Genomic DNA, 21,018 nt, shown 5'->3' on the forward strand with positions numbered 1-21,018 from the left:
TCACAGCCGGACACGGAGGCCCGAGGAGGGAAGCTGGCGTGACTTAGGCCACTCAGGCCCCGTGACTCCCACACCAGAGTCCTCCCCGTGCACCAGGTACCATGCTGATCCTCCTCCTTTTACCTAAATTCTAAATACGGGCCTGGGAGGGAGGGAGGTGGGCTCTGAGGGGACGGCAGTCCAGCTGGCTACCCTCAGAAGCCGCCTCAGCTCCCCTGTCTGTGCCGGGACTCCTCATGGAGGTAGAGCCAGATCTTGGAAAGAATGCACAGAGCCTCCGGAGTCGGGCCCGAGGGCACCTGGCTGGTGGGCCAGGAGGGGAGCTCTGTCCAGTTCTGCTGAGGCCTGAGTGCCAGCTCTGCCCTCACGCTGCAGCCTGGGGAGGTTCCCCGTTGGAAGGAGGGCAGTGGCCCGGGCTGGCTGCAGAAACAGCTCCAGCAGGGGACTGGCAAGTGTGAGCGTAAACAGCTCCGGCGGCACAGTCGGGCTCTGTTCGGACGGGCCCCAGGCTGGGAGAGGCACCACAGGGTCTGGGGGAGGAGCAGGGAAGGGGTCTGGCCAGCCGCGTGTCAGCCCAGGGCAGGCCCGGGAGACACGAGTCCCTCCCCACTGCGGAGTGGGGCTCCATGGTGATCTCACCACGGCACGTAGTGCCTGCCCCTCACCATCTGGGCACCAGCCAGACGGCTTGACTATCGGGGCAAAACCAAAGGCCCTGGGCTGGGGATGGAGCAGGTGGGCAGGAGAGATCTCCCAGGATTCTTTGCTAAAAGACGGCCTCAGGGCAGCCCCTCGGCAAGAGGGGCCCCGGGGCGTGGGCTGGGAGCTCGCTCCTGGCCTGGAAGGCAGCCGCCTGCTGCATGTGGAGAGCTGGTGTTGGCAAGGCCCAGCCATCTGTGGTGCCCGGAGGGCACGAGAATGCAAAGTCCACAGGAGCCAGACCAGAGCCGCTCCCTCAGGGCCTTGTGAGGGGCTGGTGGCCGCAGGCAGAGGTGGATGAATTTTGCACAGCCTGGCACTCCCCAGGGAGGACGTGGGTCATCTCCTCCCAAAGCAGGCAGTTTCGGGGTGCTCCGGGAAGGGCCCCGCAGGATCCGCTGCTCCCCCACCCCACCTGTCCCCCTACTTCACGCCCTGCCTCCTGGAGCCCAGGGGCCCTGTTTCCTGCCGTCTCCCCGGCACCCGAATGACTAGTGAGGGCACGAGGGAGACGAACCATTTCAGACGGGGCTTCTGGGAGACTGGCCTCGCCCTTTAGGTCGCGAGCCTGCGCTGTGCAGGGCCAGGACCCCCACACTCGTTGCTTCTGGACCTCAGTCTAGAGACTTGCAGCCAGAGACCTGCAGTCGCCACTTTCCAGAAAGGAGCTCTCAGCTGGGGTTCGGCTGAGGTCCCAGCCTGTCTCCTGACCTCGCCTGGCAGCCAGCTGTGGAGCTTCCATTATGTAACCTCTGCTGCTCTCCAAAGCGCAGAGATCAAAAGCCCTGCCCTTGCTCTCCACCACAGGATGGCCTCCTCATGCCCTTCTCTGCTCGGCCAGCACGGCTTGGGGGACTGACGCAGCCGACACTGTGAGTCCCCACGCGTGTGACCACCACCCACCTCGGAGGTCGAGGTGCCGCTGGGGGAGCTTGCTGAGCCCCGAGGCTCGCACACGGGGCGTGCCTGTTCTCACACGTGTCAGTGAGCCCAGACCCCTCGCCCAGGGGCTCAAGCCCAGCACCTGAGACAGGCCCTCAAGCTACAACCACACCATGGAACGGCTACCGTGGCCTGGACGCTCCGGCCTGGCCCCGATGCAGCAGGACACGGGCTGCGGTGGAAGGCTGTGACTGACGCGCGGCGCCCCCCCCAAGCGTGCAGCACCGAGACCCACCCACCTGGAAGATGTGGTACTTCATGTCGCTGATCTCGATGGTTTTGCTGCTGTCGCCGTCCTGTTCTGATTTATTGGTCATCAGCGTCTTGAACCTGGAGCGAGGGGACGAAACAGGCGGACGTGACTTCCTCTGTCACTATGCGCGATGGCACCATCCATCACCTGACCGGTCACCGGGGACGGAGCGATTTAAACATTACTGCCGCGCTCCCGGAGTAATTCTCAGTGAGTGACACTTTACATCACCCGGCGGACAGCTGGGCCCAGCCCTGTTCTGTCCCCACAGGAATGACCACGACACCTGTGGCCAGGAAACGGGCTTTTCGTTCAGAATATTTGTTTTCTAATGAAGACGATGACCTCGGTGCTCTCGGCCCCTTGTCCCCTGTGGGCGGGCGGAGGGGGCTCAGGGATGCACGCTGGTCACCCGGGGGCTGGACCCACCTGTTGGACGCTGTCACCAGCAGGACTTTGTGTGCATAGAACAGCTTGCCCTCCATGAGGAAGGTCACATCCGACATCTCCTTGTTGTTCAGAAAGTGAGGATCTGTGCGAAAGGGAAGGAAGGAGGGAAATGACCGAGGAGCCCACCTCCGGGGGGCGGGGGGGGGGGGGGGTTCAGAGGGAAGAACAGAGAAACAGGCCAGGCCCTGGCAGCTGGGAAAGGAGAACAAAGGCGCGAGGGAGGGAGATGAGGAAGGTCCGTGAGGCGGGGCTGGCAGGTGGCGGCGGCCTCACCTAGCCGGGCCGGCAGGGTCTTCCGAATCTCTGGGATGCTGGGGATGGGGCTGCTGCCGTAGCAGTGCGTGAAGATGGCGGCCAGCTGCTGGATGACGGAGTCGTTCTGTGGGGAGGCAGAGAGCCCGTTAGCCCGCCTGCCGTGGCGGGTACGTCAGGCTGATTTCAGAAGCTCAGGATTCGAGCAGCCGCTGTCTTGTTCCTTCTGGATCTGCCTCGGCACGATGATGCCTGTTCCTGCCCCACGGCCGCCCCACATGGCTTTTCTGGCCAGCCTCCAGCCCAGACGAACGCGTGGCCTCTGCCCTCTGCAGCCAGGCAGCGCGAGTGGGTGTGGGGCAGGTGTGTGTGGGGGAGTCCCCGTGTCTGCCTGCCTGTGGGCAGTACGTGTGTCTGCGTGTCTGCCCTGTGGTCTGGCTCAGGGCTGCGGGCTCCGGAACGCAGGCCTCCTGAGCGTGGGGTGGGAGCTGCCCGTGACACTCACCTTGCTGGTCTTGAGGATGTTGAACATGAGCTGCAAGCCCTCGGTGACCAGCTCCTCGTTGTACTCCTCCTCCTTGAGGGAGCCGAAGTCCCGCAGGAGGCTCTGCACCACGGAGTACCGCGACTGGGAGAAGGAGGTCCTCAGCGACTCGATCCAGACGTGCAGCTTCCAGGGGACGCCTGGCGGGCGAGAGGGGCCGGCAGTCATTCCCTGCGAGACCCCCGAGCCCGCCCCACACTGGCCCCCTTTTCTGGCAGGCTGTCGGGATGAGCGAGAGCACCCCATCCTGCGTGCTGAGCACCCTCAGCGCAGCCGTGGGAGGAAAGCACCCATTCTCCCTGACAGGCGCCCTGAGGGGTCAGGGAACCCAGGTCCTCGTCGGATGAGGGGAGGAATGGCTGCGGCCCAAATGCAGGGCGCCCAGCTCTGAGCGTCTACAGCTCAGCCTGGGGCCCCACTGGCCCCGCTGCCCGTGGGCCCCGGAGGTCCTGGGGAGGACGCATTCATGAAAGCAGGACATACGGGCCCCACACCCGCCTAGAAGCCCGAGGTGACCCTGCCCCATCACACGGCTTCACCGGCGCCCAGGTCACGGCTGTGAGTGCGCATCCCAGCAGGCGTGTGGGTGGGGCCACAGCGGGTGAAGCTGCTTTGTGAGGGTCCTGACCAAACGAGTACTGTTCCCGGTAACCAGAGAGAGAACTGCGGGGCAGAAAGGGACTGATTGCACTTCTGGACCCGCTGTGAGTGGCATGAGCATCCTCGGTTGACTGACTGTAGGGGGAGTGATACACCCCTTTTACAGCGAAGAACCCTGGCCGGGGAGCTGGGAGAAGGCAGCGTGGCCTCCTGCTCTCCGTCCTGCACTGCGTGTGTGCGTGTGTGCGTGTGTGTGTGTGTGTGTGTGTGTGTGTGGCCCCCGTGACAGGAACAACACGCCATCTTGTGCCGGGTGCTCCCGGTGAGCGGCACCAGGCCGTGCTTCCTGCACGGGGTCACCTGAGATGAGCATCATCAGCGCTGGCCAAGGTGGCACGGCTGCGGCCTGCCCAGGTCTGTGTGGCCAGCCTCCCCGGAGGAGCAGCCCACAGCCTGGCAAACCCGGGAATGGAGGCGGCTGGCGAGGGGGCAGGAGAGCGTCTAGTTGATCAGAAATGTTGACCCCTGGTCCTATGACGCTCACAGGGCTGCACCTCCCAGGGCCATGACCAGGGCCATGGAGGGCCGAGGGCTTGAGCCAAGACGGGTCCCTGCAGAGGAACTGCCTGGGGCCCAGGGCTTCTCCCGTCCTGGCCGCCCACACCAGGCCTGGCCCGCAGGCCTGCTGAAGAGCAGAACGTGTGTGTGTGTGTGTGTGCATGTGCATGCCCCGGGCCTCACCCAGTGCCCTCAGCTCCATGGTGATGTCCACGTAGCCGTGCTCCGCGCTGTAGTACATGGCCTCCTGCAGGGCCTTCGTGCGGGTCCGGCTCAGCCGCACAGGCCCCTCGCCGCCGCTGCCCTGGCTGGACGCGTCGCTTTCCTCCACGCCCTCGGCCAGGATCTCCTCCAGGGACAGCACGTCCGCTTTGGCCTGCTGCGGCTGCGTCAGGAGCTTCCGCAGGACGTTCCTGTGGGCAAGGGGCCAAGGGGATGAGGCCTGAGGTCCCGCCACGGACGGTGTCCACTGAGTGCCCCACGGCCTGGGGGGCCTGCTCTGGGACACCCACGGCACAGAGCACTCATGATCTTGCCCACCCAAGCAGGTGGGGCCGGGGGGTGGGGTGGAGAGGGGTCCCAGTGCCTCTCGGCCCCAGCCACTGGGCGAGGCAGGGAGGCCGCGGGGACCCCTCCCTCCTGCCATCCTGGTACTGCTGAGGAGTCCTGGGCTCTGGGGCCCGGCAGGCCTGCTGTCCTGGCTGTGTGACCTCAACCAGGTTGCTCTACGTCTCTGAGCCCTGACTGCTTGTCTGCAGAACAAGGCGTCGAGCACCTTCTCCAGGAGTTCACCTGGGGCCAGTGACCCTCAATGCAGAGCCTGACCCACGGCAGCCTGAGACGGCGCCCAGCCTTACACGGAGTGTCCGCGGCACAGCCGTGCGCATACGGACTCCCTCCCTTTAACAAGAACGTGAAGACGAACGTCATACAGAATTCGTTCACGTACGAATGTGTAGAACGTCAGACTCGACGGAGCACGTCCCCCTACACTTGGCACTGCAGCCTGTGAGGCCCCGTGAACACTCATTTAGGGGAGATGAACACAACGGGAGGCCACAGTGGGCAGATGTGGAGACCCGACCCCTGGCTCCAGGCCCCAGGTCCTGTCACATCCTGCGGCTCAGGCCTGGGGGGCGGGGGGGGGGGGCTGGGGCAGGGCCAAGGTCCCTGGGTGCTCACTTCCTCCTCACACCCCTCCCCATCTGATGGAGGCCAGGCTGTGCCAGGCAGCCCAGCTCAGGCCCAGAGACCTCTTGCAGGACCGGGGTCACTCCAGAGAGTGAGGCAGGTGAGGGGGCTGCGATGGGGGAAATACAGGCGCCGGGTGGGTAGAGGGGCCGTGATGTGCAAGCTGGTCGCTGAGGGCGAGGTTGGTTTAGGGGGTGAGTGTGGGGGCAGGGCCAGCAGGTGCAGAAGGAAAGCCTTCTGGGGGAGCGGACCGCAGCGAGGGCACCGTCTGGCTTTGAGATCAGTGTTTGGAATGGGAAGCAGGCGTCCACCTGGCCTCTGCCTTCTAATAACCTCCTTCCTGTCTCCCTCTGCTCCCCGGGAGCTGCCTAATGGCTCTGCCCTCAGCCTGCTGCTGCCCGTCACACCCCTGGGCAGGCGTGGCCAGCCCGGCTACCATCTGCCCTGGGCAGGACGTGCCTTCCCAGAGCCCCGGAGCCTCTGCGTGGCCGAGCCATCTGCTGGGTGGAAGCGTCGGGAGCCGCTTGGCTCCAAACCTCCACAGAGCATGGGAGGGCCGAGGCCCAGAGGCGGCCCCAGTCGCAGGGCAGAGTCAAGGGAAACGGGGCCTGCGCTGGGCGTCCGGAGCCTCAGGCTCCAGTCCCCGGTCTGCCGGGGACCCTCCAGCTTTTGGGCTCCCGTGCCGGACCCCCCTCCTGGTCTGGCGAGATCTCCAGCCAAGCCCTTCTGCTCCCCACTGGGGAATCCAGGCTCCCGAGGCCTGGTTTGTGCCCTCACATCACGGGGGCAGGAACCCAGCGGGTACCTGTGGCCGTGGGCCGCCGAGTGGCTGAAGCAGTTCATGTCCTCGTGGAGGGAGGAGGCCATGCCGTTGGCCTCGAGCATGCTGAGGAGGGGGTCGGCGCCGCGGCTCAGCAACAGGCTGACCAGCTCGTAGTTCCCTAAGAGACAAGGCGGACTGAGCACGTGCCCACCACGCACGGCACTGCGCCGGGCCTGCCCGGGCACCGAGCGTGGCGATGCAGCCAGAGGGCCCAGAGGAAGGGTTTCGAGGCTCACCCCAGGGGTCCACGTGTGTGGGTGACAGTGGGGAGGGGCAGTGGGGACCCTTGCTGGGCAGGGCAGGGCTGGGCAGGGCGGGCAGCATGTACCTACCAGCCGCAGAGGCGAGCTGCAGTGGCGTCTCCGCGTAGCTGTCCTCGCCGCTGTTCACCGCCGAGCCCTCCACGTGGGCGCCGGCATCCAGCAGCAACTGTCGGGGCACAGGGAGGACACGTAAGTGTGGGGGGCCAGGGGGGCATGTGCCTCAGGAGGCTGTGGGGTCAGACTCCACCCAGCTCACCAGCAGCCGAGGAATCGGAATGGCAGAACTCCAGGTTCTGCTCAGGGCTACGAGTTTCTAGAATCTTCGCCTTCTCCCTGTGGCCTTGGACCAGGCCCCTAAGCTGTGGGGACCTTGGAGCTACGCCCGCAGTGACCCTCCAAGAACTCATGCAGATGAGCAGCGTAGAAAGCACTGCCTCCCCTCCCCAATCTACTGAGGGGAACGGAGGCTCTGGGAGGCAGCAGAGATGGTGGAAAGGCCTGGGTGTTAGAGTCCGAAAGAGCCGAGTGCTAGTGCAGGCAACCCAACTCCGAGCCTCAGTCTTCCTCATCTGGAAAATGGGAGGGGACTGCTCGCAGCACTGTTGGGGATTAAGTGAAATGGGGCGCCCCTCTCTGCAGGGGCTCAGTAACCGGTGGATCTCAGAGTTCTCATCAGAGGTTCGGTGAGCTACCCGAGGCGGGAACTGGTGGGGCTCGGCACCACCTTGCTGTCGAGGACACCAGGAGGCCTCCCCGTTCTGGGCAGGCCTGGCCAGGGGCCAGGGGCTGGGTGAACAGATACCAGGCAGTTCCCGCTGAGCTGGGCCCGCGTTGCCTTGGGCAGGGGTGGCGTCTGCACGACTCCACCAGGTGACTTTGAGCTCCGTCTCACCTTTCCTGACCGGCTGCTGTGGAGGGAGCCACCTCCCCCCCGCCCGCCCAGGTTTCTGGAGACCAAACCCTCAGAGCTGAGCTTAGATGTCTGGGGAAACCCCGCCTGCTTCTCACCTGGAGACCAGGTGGGGGGTCCGGGCTGACTGGACAGTGTGTACAGAGCCGGGGTGCCGTCAGCGGGACCATTGTCAGTGAGAAACCAGTCAGGCACCAGTGCCAGAGCCCGTGCACCAAGGTGGTGGAGGTGGGCACTGCCCATTGGGCGAAACTGGGCACCAGACCAGGCAAGCCTGGGCCAGGCCGGCACTGTGCTCAGGTGCTCAGGAGGCAGCAACCGGAAAGCAGGCAGGATGTGGCAGCCAGCCTGGTACCCACCAGCTCCTGAGTCCCCCCTACAGGCCAGGCCGCGAGGACGGTGAACAGGCTGGACATGGCCCCTGCCCTCAGAGGACTCACACTCTAGTGGACATTGAGGTGTTACATGAACTCCCGGGAAGGAGTCAAATCCCGGAGGAGCAAAGGAGTCTGGGAGTCGAGTGGCAGTGTGGCTGGTGCCGGGCTGGGTTCGATGCTGCTCTGCCCACAGCTTCCCCTTCCAGGCCCGAATCCACACCTGTCACAGCCCCTGGGCCAAGGTGGCCAACAGCGTGGCTTGGCTCAGTAGCTGTGACAGGTGAGTTCTGCCTCAGGAAAGCGGCACTCGGGCGGTTAACGGGCAGAGGCAGACCTGGGAGGGCGCCGCGGCACAGAGGCAGCTGTGGGGGTTCGTGAGGGAGTAGAAAAAGCGAGGGGTCGGAACGACTGCGGAGAGAGAACAGCAGGTGCACAGATTCCAACGTGCCGGACTGCTTGGACCTGGGCCTTGTTCCTGACCCCCGCCCCCCATCCTCACACGAAGCCCTCTCCTCGAGACAAGCCAGGTGGGGCTCTGCCTGCTGACCAGGTACTTAGGCAGCACCTCTGTATCCCAGCTCCGAGGCAACGGCTCACTGCTTGAGGCTGCGGCTCTGCTTGGGGCCCAGCCCAGGCACGGCACACCTGGCAGGAGCTCACCTGGACCACAGAGATGTGTCCATGCAGCACAGCAAACGTCAGCGCGGTCCAGTGCCGGCTGTCGGGGTGAATGGAGGGGTGCCTGGGAGAGTTGCTGGGAACCTGGGAAAAGACCACAGTCAATCGTGTTTCCTGGGTGAGTGACATTCCCGGGCAGGTCACACAGGCACCTGAGTGAGCGAAGGGGGTACCCTGCGGGGATGGTGACTAGGAATTAACTCGGGTGCTCTCCACATTCCATTGGTGATGTCTGCCTGGAGCACCCTGTGGACAAGGCTCAAAAGGATGCTCAATTAGTGATGTCTGCCCTGGGCAGAGGGAGCACTTGATGCCTCAGAGGAAGGCAGATCCAGAAGCACTTGGGGATGGGGATTAGGTTGATAAAGGGTAAAAGGTGCCAGCAGGATCGTGGCCATTCTCTCCACTCAACTCCCCCACTGAGCACCCTCCTCTCAGAAAACCCAAATCTTTGCTAACTGTGATCTCCATGCACCTTGGATTTTCACCCTGAGACACCTCTACCCAGTTGTCCAAAACTCTGCACCCAGCATGCAGCACGGCTGATGGAGACCCTGTGGTGCTCCCTTGCTGGGTTAGGGGCCTGGGGGCAGCTCTGGGGCTTACGCACCTGGATGTCCAAGTTTGCTCCAGCATCGATCAACATCTGGACCATTGCTTCGTCCCCAGCAGCACAGGCGTACATCAGCGGCGTCATCCCCTACGGGAACCAAAGGCAGAAGCGAAACTATCAGGAAGCAGAATGGGGGGACATATGCCACAGGCCTCTGCCCAGAACCAGAGCCAAGGGTCCTGCTTCCCCCGCTGCTCATCCGAGCGACCCTGTGCCCGGTGCCGGCCTCCCCGGGGCCTGCGGGCACAGGGCACCTGGAGGGCGAGGAGGGGCATTTCCATGAGCACCGCAGGACCCCAGGTGCTGACGAGCACAGGCCGTGGGGCCGGACGCAGGTGCGAGGCCACCTCTGCCATGGGGAGCTGTAAACTTCGTCTGCAAGTTGCCCGTACCCCTCTGTGCCTCAGTTTATCTTTTTTAAAATTTAATTTTTTAAAATATGTTCTTATAGGTTTTTAGAGAGAGAGGAAAGGAGAGGGGGAGAGAGAGAAACATCAGTTGCCTCCTGCACTCCTCCCACTGGGCATGGCGCCAGCAACCTGAGCATGTGCCCTGACTGGGAATCGAACCGTGACCTCTTGGTGCGTGGTCCAGTGCTCCACCAACTGAGCCACACCGGCTGGCAGTTTCTGCATCTTGGGAATGGGAAGAGCATTCCTCACAGGGTTGTTGCCAAGAGCGTGAATTACTCTGTGCAGATTGCTTACTGCAGGGTGGGACGCCTCGCCTGAGCTAAGTCATTATCAGCACTGTCACTGCGGCTGCATTCAACTGCCACCGCCCCGCCCACCCAGGCCCTGTGCGCGCCAATCACCGTGCGAGTGGTTTACATGCATTTTCTCATTTAATCGCCATGACACCCCAACTAGGGGGGCTCTGTTATTCTCCCCATTTTACAGGTGAGGGGCAGAGAGGGGGGTTAACGTGCCCACAGCCTCACACGAGGGACACAGCGGAGACGAAGGCCAGGCCCCGGGGCCGTGACGCTCACCCTCTGCAGCGTCTCCTGGGAGGTGGAGATGCTTTCCTGTAACACCCTGAGCTCCGGAGACGTTCAGAGCTCTCCTGGAGCTGAGGCCCAGCCCCCCTGGGGTTTAGGTGGGTGGTGCACGGGCTGCCTCCTGGCCGGAACCTTCTCCGGGGCCAGTAACAGCAGAGGCCGCGGTGGAAAGAGTTATTCCTCAGCTGGATCCTGGCAAGCACTTGCCTGGAGCCCGCACTGTTATTTATTAGGTTATTTGTGTGTAGACAACATCTCCTTGCTTCATAAATCCTTGCCTCGTGCCCAGAGATACAGAAATGGCCTGAGATTAATCATGGGCAAGAGGGCTGTTTACCCACAGATCCCTGTATAAATACCAAGGCCAAGGGACACACAGGACCGGGCATTCGGAGAAAAGCCAACTCGGAAATTTGGCTTTGTTTTATTCCCCCCCCCTGCCCCCCCCCCCCCCGACACACACACACGCCTGGCTTTTCTCCTCCACACATCTGTACACGATTTGGAGTTTAAAGCAGGCTCGGAGCCCTGTGAGGGGAAACTCCCTTTTCTGTGTTGGGCCGCCTCTACTTCAGGAACATAAAGCGGCTAAACCGAAAGAGGCTGATTAATAGACCCCAGGGATCATCATCGTCGTCAGCATGTGGACAGCAAAACCCAGAATGACCGCTTACTGAGCACTGACCACGTGCCAGAGGCCACGTCGCACCGTAACCCCACGGGGCAGGCACCGTTCTCCCCGTGGTGGAGGGGAGGGAACGGAGGCTCAGAGAGGAGCTTGTCCAATGGCCACGCTGTGTCTGAAGCCACAGGCTGGGCCTCGACAGGAAGACACCGTCCCCCCCCATCCCCCCCTCCCCCCCTCCGAGCTGCCTGCACAGAGGAGCTCTCGGAACGCACCTGGTCGTCCATGGTGTTGACGCCGTCGGGGCCCAGGGCCGCGATCGCCTGGTGGATGAGGTCCGTCCTCCCGCAGTTGAGCATGCGGAAGCCCAGGTCCTGGCTGAACTTTTCGGTAGCCGCTCGGGCATCCAGCCGCCGGAAGGAACTGAAGCAGCACTCGGGTCTGCGCAGGAAGGACGGACGTGCGTGAGCGTGGCCGTGTGTGGACGCTCTGCTGGGACACGGCCTCGCAGGAGCTGTGACACAGCTGTGCCCGGCGGGCGTGCGGCAGGCGGACGGGTGGGGGGGGAAGGACTGGGACCTGCCGGCGCAGCAGCAGTGACTGGCCTGGTCGTGCTCAGTGACATGAGCACACACTTCTGCTGGTCTACGGCCGTGTCACAGGCGTGCTCGGAGCTCCGGGGAACGGCCCATGGCCCGGAAACAGAGTGCCCTCTAGAAGGATCTACCGGGGCTGCCCGAGGAGCCTGGCCTGGGCCGGGGCCACGGAGACGGCCTCACTGGGCCCCTAGCGTGGTGTGGTGGCCAAGTCCTGGTTCTTAGCATTACATTCTCCCCTCGAGGCTTCTTGGTGAGGCCAGAAGGACTGAAATGACAGGGAGCTGCCAGAGCCCCACTGCCATCGAGCCCCCTACCCAGGGAACTCCCAGGAAACCCAGCGTCTCCACCGGGCCCTGCGGGCTGCCAGAGGGCGGCTCGGCCTGCAGCCGTGTGAGGCCACAGTGTCGGGAGTTTAACTTCCAGAAGGAGATCGGGCATTCGCCAGGAAGACAGAGGAGGCCGTAACTAGGGTCTGGGCCGGTCAAAAACAGCAACAAAAGCTGCAAGGCTCTCACGGGCCACGCATGGCCACACGGACCTCCCCTGGGGCCTGGAGACCCATCCGAGAGGGGCACATCGGGACGGAAATGAGGAGCCCTCGCTGGGGCCACGTGGACCTGCGTTCAAACCGGGCACAGCCAGCGGGCTGACTGGGCGTCTCGGGGCAAATCGTCTCAGCTTCCCTCCCTGTAACGTGAGCGTTATCATAGCCCCTTCTTCTCTACAGCTGCCATAGGACCGAGCAATGCACACAGGAAGGAAGGCGCCGCGCCGTGCCTGCACTAGGAAGTGCTCAGGAAAGTGGCAGTTACAGGAAGAGAGGAGAGGACCCACTGCTGCCGCCCCCAAATACCCCGGAGAGCCAGATGGCGGGCGAGAGCTCTCCTGCCCTAACCCCAGGTATTCTGGGCACCAGACCCACGGCTGCAGGAGAGGCCCCCAGAGAGCGGCCAAGGCCAGAGCGACAGCAGTGTCCGCGCTGCCCCTCCCAACCTCCAGGAGACGAGGGAGGGGGGGCAGGGAGCCGGGGCCCTCCCGCCTCGCTCCCCCTGAGCCCGTACTTGAGCTGCCGGGGCTCGCAGTCCAGGCCGGGCAGCAGCAGCCGGGCCGCCTGCCGGATGTCGCCGCTGTCCACGGTGAGGCTGCGCCGGTGCTCGGCGTAGGTGATGGCCACGCGCATCCACTCCATCAGAGGTGGCAGCAGCATGAAGGGCCTGCGAGGAGGCGGCAGAGAGAGAGGGTCAGGCCCAGGCTCTTGCCTTTCACCAGGACACACCAGACCATCAGGCCTTTCTCCTGGGCCTCCCGCCCCCGGCCTGTGGTCCATGGGGAAGTAAAATGACAAGCGATTCACGGGCTTTCTCGGTAACGTGCTACCTTTGGCCTGGGGGTTCCTGGTCACTGCTTCCTTTCCAGTAATTTCAAGCCCACTGGGCACGCGGAGAAGCGCTGGCCCGCTTTACTGGACATTCTGGAAAATCCCCATAAAAACTCCCTGGGCCGCAGCTGCGCCCTAACTCCAGGCTGAAAGGGCCCCGGAGGAGCAAGGCTGGGAAGGGCTGATGTTTGCATCGCCCCCAGCGTCTCCCCGCTGTGCTCCCTCCCAAAGAAAAAGGCTGTGTCCCTCGTCTGCCTTCCCCTCGGCTGTGCCCGGCCGAAGCCTTCCGGTGCCAGAGTGCAGGTGTCTGCAGGGCCAGGGCCCGAGAGCAGCCTGGCACCTCGGAGCAGCCGCTCCCTGAGCTTCAGTCTCAGGATCCCCCTCGATCTCTGACAAACGAGCTTTTGTTCAATCGTCTTTGAGAGCTTTTGTTCGTGTGTGTTATTCTATTGATAACTACTGTATCAGCAATGAAAACTGAGAAAACGTTACAACATCTGAATACACAAGCTCAGATCCCATCAGACGTCAGTGAGAAGTAACGTAACAGCGTGTCCCACGCCTCTAGGAAACTCTCCTGGACCCTCGTACGACATCGGGAGTAAAAGGCAAGTAACACGTTACAATGCAAATCATCTGGGCCCTGTGAGCTCCCGGAGTCTCTGACACCCCAGGGCTCCCCGGCCCCATTGGGGGACTGCTGCCAGATCCCTGAGACAGGCTGCCCTGGACTGGCAGGAGCAGTGGGTGTGGGGTGGATTTGGGTCTTGTGGGCACGCGGGCTGGCCAGTCCTGGAATGGTGCATGAGCATGGCACACACACGTCTGGCAGGGATCTGAGAGTCCTACCTGCCTTCTCTGCCGCATCCTCACGGGGAGAAAGTTCCAGTGCCCAGCAAACTGGCTCTGCAACCCGGGGCAGATCATCCCTCTCCCTGGCCTCTTTTCCTATTAAAGAAGGGTGTTTTCCACCCACGGACATGCTCATTGATTTTTTAGAGAGGAAGGAAGGGGTGGGGGGAGAAACCGATGTGAGAGAGAAGCTTCGATCGGTTGCCGCCTGTACGCGCCCCAACCAGGGATCGAACCTGTAACCTAGGTGTGTGCCCTGATCGGGAATGGAACCCACACCTTTTGGTTTACAGGAGGACAGTGTTTCTATTTGCCACCGTAGAACCCTCCTGCTGTTACTTCACGGACTGCCCAGTGACCAAGAGCATGGGCTCTGCCGGGAGACTCCTGGGTGGGAATCCAGGGCACGGCCACTGAATTAAACTGACCCTGTGCAGGTTCCCTCACCTCCCTCAGCCTCAGTTCCCCATCTGCAAAATGGGTACAACTCCTAGGACCTCCTCACAAGAAATACGTCTGTGAGGTGTTCAGCAGAGTGTTGGGCACACGGTCAGTTCTCGGTAAAGGTCAACTATTATTGCTATTTTAGTGCCTGGTGATAGGCAAAGTACATTAACAGTAACAACCAAAAAAGGTTATGGGAATCTGGTCCTCCTGAGTGCCTCAGCTCCAGCCTCTTCAGGCCCAGACAATTCTGTCTCCGCAGCCCCCCTCCCCCTCCCCGCAAGTATAAACAGGCAAAGCTTGCAAAAGCCTGCAAGCGAGCTGCCCACCACCTGCACCATCCACCTCAGAACGGAGAGAAAACAAACGTGACCGTGATGTGGACTGTGATCTGGAAACCATTGCTGGTGGTGCAGGCGCGCGGCCTTGGCTACCAGGAACCCCGCACCGGGGAAGGACCCACCTCGGGCCGAGGGTCCTGAACTTGTGAGGTGCTGGTGGGGTGGGCGTGGAAGTCCTGCGTGGGGCCTGCACCTCCTGCGTGCACCAAGAGCTACTGTCGACCTAACCTACGAGCCCCACGTGTTCATGCAAACGCATCTGCTCAGTCCCGGCTATGACAGAGCCACTTAAAAGGGGACCGACTGGTAGCATTTGTCTTTGTGCATAAAAAGGCAGCTATTGCCACGGGGGAGGGAATCCAGGAAATGCTCAGATGAAAAAGAATCTTCGACAAGCAGAGGGTGAGAGGAGGAATCACAGACCCAACCTTGAAGGTCGCAAGCCAGTTCGCCCAAGGTCACAGAGCAGGCTCAGCAGCAACATGGAGACCAGACCCACATGTCACGACTCGGTTTCTCTTCATCCCTCTTTAAATTAATCGTTTCGATGAGCCTGAGTCTCTCAAGCCAATGGCCTCATAAGGCCCTTCAACAGGACCAGGTCTGCAAAAGCCATTTTCCCTCTTTAAAAAATGGAAAGAGAATAAACTTCTTAAGGCCTTGGTTTTAAGAGGTCCCTGCAGCCTGGAAAAAAAAAATAAACCCTGCCCCACTCAGCAAGCATATGATTTATTGGGATTACAGTCCTATAAGCGGTGTCTTAACAACACAGAACAGGAAACGCCTCCGATTTCCAGCTCAAAGGAGGCTCTGTTCTTTGGGGAGGTGGGCAGGGGCCTCGGGGAAAGAGTCAGGTTGGCAGATGGGCCCCGCGAGCCCCAGGCATCAGGCCCCGTGCCTCTATCCCCCACCCGCAGGCTGAGTCTGGGCCAGCAGCTATGTGCCCTCTGTGCCCGCCCACGAGGACGCGCGTAGGATACTCGGGCAGGCCCCGGATGTGCCCACTGGCTGGGCAGGGCCTCGAGACCTGGCGGAGCTCAGCCCTGAGAACACTGGGCTGCGGTTTCTTAACTCCCACCTTTGGCGGGGAGCACAGAGGGCTCTGGGGTGCGGGCGGGCCTGGCTCCCAGGCCAGGAGGGTTTGGGGCGGTCCAGGATGCCGAAGGCGGGCTCCCGGACAAGGTTTCCCCATCTCCATCTCAGCCCAGCCCGAGCTATGAGCACACTCAGCATCGCACAGGGACCAGCCAGGCGGCTGCCGATGAGGATCAAGGGAGGGGGTGGCCAGGATGTCTCCTGAAATTCTTCCGATCACTTGGCCCCACCTCCAGTGGGAGCCGCTGCAAGCCCCGGGCGTGACTGCCCACTGCCATCACCTTCTCACGGATCTTGCTGCTCCCACGCCCCTCCCTGCCATGCTCTCTGGGCCGCGGAACCTGCGAAGATGCCACACTGTCCCCAATCCAATGATGGCACAGGCAGAGGCTTCTCCGGGAAGATCAGGGTCCCGAGAGCCACCGCGGCCTCACTCCAAGCCGAAACGTCGGCAGAGAACAAAACCAGCGTTGTCCCACTGAAGTCAGACTGGACGCCCAGAACAAAGGAAGCGATTCTAGTCCCACTCACATCTTGGACTCATTATTTTTCTAGAGTTGCTTGGTCAAACCAGAATGGTTTGGCTCAGCTGGCGTCAGAGCTGGGCAGGCATCTTCCTACTGACCCCCAGGCCTATCTCCTCCAGCAGCCGCTGCCTCAGAGCCTAGAGCTACATCCCCGCCCCCCCGCCCCGGCACAATCCCCGTTTGGGGACAGGTGACTTCTCTTAGAGCCGGGGCTTAGGGCTTTCTGTGGGGAGAATACACTTTTCTTATTAAAGCTCATCTGGCACAGATTAGAGGCAGTAGATAAACCTCACTTGTCCACATACGCACACGGATATAAATTTAGAATACAGCCAGGCCGGGACCAGCTGCCTGCGACGTCCCTGCCTGTGCCCGGGGACTGCCCTTCAGGCCCCAGTGGAGCCGAAAAGTGAGCACGGGAATGGGAGGTCGCGTGTGTGACCATCGGGACATCCTGGACGGGCCCCCGGGCATCCGGGAATAACAGACGAACACTAACAACTGCTGTTCACAGAGCATCTGCGGAGCACCCAGCTCCGTGTTAAGCCTTGTATACCTCTGGGCTCATTGACTCCTCCTGTCTACTGTATGAAGCAGGTACTGTGACTGTCCCGATCTGACACACGGGGAAACTGAGGCCGGAGAGGTGTAGTCAGTGGCCCGAAGTCATGCCGAGCCGGTAAGTGGCCGAGCTGAGATGTGATCCCAGGCGGAGCGCCCGCCCCTCAACAGTACACTCCACTGCCACTCAGCCGCGCTGACCGGCCTGCCTCCCACGCCTGGACCTGCCCCTTCGCCTTCCTCTTAGGGGTGAGGAGCATCAGGCACAGCGATTATGTAATTTTTCACCCAAATGGGCCCCGTTGAGAGGGAAAAGGAGTGCTGTTACCAACAACACCAGGACAGCAGGCGTAAGGAGAGCCGTCTCAGGCAAACGGAACATCTGGTCACCCTGGTGTGAGGGCACCTGAGTGTCAGGCAGTGGGAGGCCGGCCCTGCCCACCCACCCGGGAGTAGGTCTCCACTCTCCCTCCAGCTAAGGGCATCCTCACAGCCCTCAGCCCATCTTGTTATTGTTTTATTCGTTTGGCTTTTGTCTGCTGCCTCCCCTGGGCTGCAGTTTCTCTGAAGGCAGGGGCTGTTTGCTCACCGATGTTTCCCATCCCTCAGCACAGCAGCCCACGTTCGAAATCCTTGCCCTGACTGGTTTGGCTCAGTGGATGGAGCGTCGGCCTGAGGACTGAAGGGTCCCAGGTTCGATTCCGGTCAAGGGCATGTACCTTGGTTGCGGGCACCTCCCCAGTAGGAGGTGTGTAGGAGGCAGCTGATCGATGTTTCTCTCGCATCGATGTTTCTGACTCTCTATCCCTCCCCCCCCTTCCTCTCTGTAAAAAATCAATAAAATATATTTAAAAAAAAAATCCAATCTCCGAGTGTATAAAGGTGCAGCACAGGTCTCCCTCCCGGGGCAGCGCCCGCAGCTGCCCCCCTCTCCCGGGGGGTCTGCTCTCACTCCAGGTGCTCTGTAGGGCTCCCGAGTTCTGAGTCAGGCCCCTGAGCTCGTGAAATGGGGAACCGCTCTGTCTTCCATTCTTGGAGGCTTGAGTTGGCCTGGGTACTGGCAAGTGGTTCTGTTTAGGGAAAAACACACACACTGCCCAGACAAAAAGACGAGCATTTCCCGGGAGAACTTCCTGCCGGGGCACGGCCTCCTGGGGCAGCGTGGCTGACCGGGGCGAGGCCGTCTCTGGGAGGGCAGCAGGGATGCTGGGATCGAGCCTCGCAGGGAGGGAAAGGGCCGATGTGGTACTGCACCTGTCCCTGTGCCCTTGGGCCCGGTGGAGGGGACACAGCCATGGTTTGGTAACTGGGCCTGACTCCAGGGTGGCATCTCATGTGGGCGGGAGGGTAGAGATTCCAGTGGAGACGGCACACAGGCCACTGCCCCTCCGCTCTTTCTCACGCCCCCCCCCCCCGCATCCTTGCTCTCACGGCGGGGAGGGCCCTGGGAGCCGTGAGGTCCGGGGCCCCTGACCCACTTCTCAGGCCAAAGCGCCAGCACAGCAGCGGGGCGGGCGAGCAGCTGGTCCAGCAGGCCGGGTATCGCTGCTGCCCACACACCTGGAATGCCGTGGTGTGAAAGCAGGCCTCTCTCCTCTCTGCCGGGGTGCGGCTCCCCCGCCTGCAGGCCACACCTCACCTACGGGGCCCACGGCTGCCATGCGCAGGAGACCGGTCTGTGGTGGCTGGCAGAGACCACACACTCTCGCACCATATGGAAGCCAGGCAGAAGAAGGCCTCCGACTGTTCAATCGCACGCCCTCCCAAGGGCGCTGTCACCAGCACCCGCCTCTGCCAACGAGGCAGGCGTGCAAGGCCCGACCCGCTGGCTTAGCTGCTTCATTCACCCCCCGGACACCTGCTGTGCAGCGGGCTGAGGGTTTGTTTAGGGTTTCCGGATCGGAATTCCTGTTTGGATTCACTGAGTGCAATCACACAGCACCCACCTTCCCCACGTCCCACCGTCTAAGGCAGAAAGATGACCTCGTCACACTGTCAGGTAAAGAGTCTTCAGAAACTTCTAGAAGGAGGCAGGGGCACGGGGCTCTGGAGGCCTAACAGAAATGCACAGTGAAAGGGGGACATGCCTGATGGCAACGAGTGGCTTTGACCCAACCAACCAGAGAAAGAGGAGAAGACGGTGCAGGCTCCAGGCCGACCCTGCTTTCTGCACCCACATCCCAGCCGCAGCCTCAGGCAGGACCCCGGCATGGGCTTCCGGGCAGCAGCACCCCCTGCTGGGAGGTGTGGAGGGCCTGGATGTGCCGAGTAAGCATGAGGCCATTGTGCACACAGGACCCTCTCACGCATCCACCCCGCTAGGCGGGAATTGTCATTAGTCTGCATTTTACAAACGTGGAAACTGAGGCTGCGAGAGGTTTGGAGACATGTCTGAGGTCACATAGCTCGCCCATGGTGATTTGTCTGACTCTTAAAAAAAAAAAAAAAGATTCTGGATCTTTCATGAGACCACACTGCCCCCCACAAAATGCTGAGCCTGCGCGGTGGACAGAGGCTCACCTCAGTGGGTCCACCTCACCGCTCCACCCAAACTCCAGCTTCTGCACCCACAGACGTCGGCAGGAACGGGAGGCTGGGCTGGGCCCCGAAGCCAGAGGGTGCACATGGACCCCTGAAGAGCCTTCTTCCCCCAAATCTCAAATATTCAAGTAGCAAGCGGGGCACAGACGGCTGTCAGAGGCGGCTGGTCCAGTGGGAGGAGGAACAGCTAAGAGCTGCCCATCAGGCAAGCAGGAGCAGGCCTGAGGCGGCCCGCCTGACGCCAGGTTCCACCGGAGCTCTCCTGCCCCAGCCTCCTGTCTGGAAAGCCAACGGCTCAGCCTCCGGAGGGACCTTCCTTAAGAAAGGAAGCTCAGTTCTCCGCAGAGGGGTTTTCCAGCAATACTGCAGACAAAGGGCATTGTTGCTGCCGGGTTATAAAAACACTCCAAACGAATGAGGCCCTGGGGCCTGGCAGTTCCCCTGTGAGGACCGGTGGGCCCAACAACGGGACAGGAAGTCATATGCAGAGGGCAGCTTCCCAGGGCACTTGTCAGTGGCTGGGCCAGGATGCTGTCCCGTCTCCAGCCCGATGCCTGGCACGGCCACTTCCTTTGTCTGCCCCAATCCCTGGCCTGTTCCTTTTTGGATGCTGGACAGAGAGAGACCCACCCTCAGCCTGGCCTCCCAGGACCAGTGAACTCAAGTCTGTTGGAGAAGAGGCTCGGAGTAGTTGAGATCAAGCTGCACCAGCCATGCCGGGTGGAGGAGGTGCTGACCGAGAGACCCGGCTTCCAGCATCTTGCCTTTCTCCTGGGAGGCGGGCGGGTCTATCACCGTGGATCGTGTGAATTCACTGTGCTGTTATAATCGGGCCTCCCCGCATGCACTCAGATCTGCTCTTCCTCGCTGTGCCCTTGGGTTCCCTGCTGACCCTTCCTCAAGGCCTCGGTCTGCTCGCCTGTAAGTGACAGCAATGGCTCCCCCAAGAGCTCATGTGAGGATCTGTCAGACAGCTGTGCATCTACAGTGCTTTATAAACTGCAAAGCTTTATCTAGATGCTTCTAGCCCAGGCAGAAATAAACCAGGGCACATCACTCCCAAGCTTAACACTGAGCAAGGACCGCCCACCACATGTAGGTCTGTGGCCAAACCAACTAGCGAGGGGCCCGGGCCCGGGACACCAGTAACTTCAGAAAGTGCTCCACTCACTGCTTGGTCTCTGAACCAATAGATGGATGAAATCCAGTTTTCAGTTCTTTGAAATCCTTGGGTGGTGCGTTATGATAAATCTGAAGTCTGTACATGTGTTTGTCCAAAATAGTCCTCATTGCATTCGTCCTCTGTGACATCTGGTCTACCTCGTCTTCTGGCCCGGCTACTGCCCGAGCTGAGTTAAGAGGGAATTAAGGGCAGGGACTGAAGAAGGCATATATGAGAGGGAGGGAAAACCTGCCTTTGAGGGGTTGTGATATTTAAAGTCACCGCTGCTTTTGCATTACTTATGCATTAAACAAGATTTAGTTATTCTAGTGCTTCCATAGGTTTGTGAAAACTAATTACACCAACAATAGCAGCTGCCACGTGTGAAGAGTTTACTCTGTGTGCGACGTCCTTTAAATACATGACCTCATTTGGTCCCACAAAACCTTTGGAAGTAGGTCAAGCCACTTTCCATTTAAAAAGCTGGGGAAACCGAGGCCTCAGAAGTTAAAGAACTTCCCCAAAGTACATAACTGGTAAACGGCAGAGCAGAGACCCCGTGTTACGGTTGTTGACTCCAAAGCGTCCAATCTTCAGCCTATCTCACTAACTGAACAAAATATTTTACTGCCCTACTATGTGCTAGGGACTGTTCTACGTGCCGAGGACACAGTGGGAACAAGGCCAACCCATGATACTTACATTCCAGAGCAGTGGTTCTCAACCTTCCTAATGCCGCG

At 61.2% G+C, this 21,018-nt stretch overlaps 1 protein-coding gene across 1 annotated transcript in view; it reads right to left on the reverse strand.

Moving 5' to 3' along the window:
- The window catches only part of ABTB2 (ankyrin repeat and BTB domain containing 2), a 141,556-nt gene that overhangs the window by 3,654 nt on the left and 116,884 nt on the right, over positions 1-21,018 (reverse strand). Inside the window, exons 4-14 of the mRNA XM_079787400.1 lie at positions 12,439-12,591; positions 11,054-11,219; positions 9,151-9,240; positions 8,523-8,624; positions 6,645-6,741; positions 6,295-6,430; positions 4,482-4,711; positions 3,102-3,280; positions 2,618-2,723; positions 2,324-2,426; positions 1,881-1,971 (exon numbers count right to left, since the gene is read on the reverse strand). Of these exons, the coding sequence (XP_079643526.1) occupies positions 1,881-1,971; positions 2,324-2,426; positions 2,618-2,723; positions 3,102-3,280; positions 4,482-4,711; positions 6,295-6,430; positions 6,645-6,741; positions 8,523-8,624; positions 9,151-9,240; positions 11,054-11,219; positions 12,439-12,591 (1,453 nt within the window). The remainder of the gene's footprint in view (positions 1-1,880; positions 1,972-2,323; positions 2,427-2,617; positions 2,724-3,101; positions 3,281-4,481; positions 4,712-6,294; positions 6,431-6,644; positions 6,742-8,522; positions 8,625-9,150; positions 9,241-11,053; positions 11,220-12,438; positions 12,592-21,018) is intronic.

Source organism: Cnephaeus nilssonii, assembly GCF_951640355.1.
Source record: "Cnephaeus nilssonii genome assembly, chromosome: 13".
Classification (NCBI taxonomy): domain Eukaryota; kingdom Metazoa; phylum Chordata; class Mammalia; order Chiroptera; family Vespertilionidae; genus Cnephaeus; species Cnephaeus nilssonii.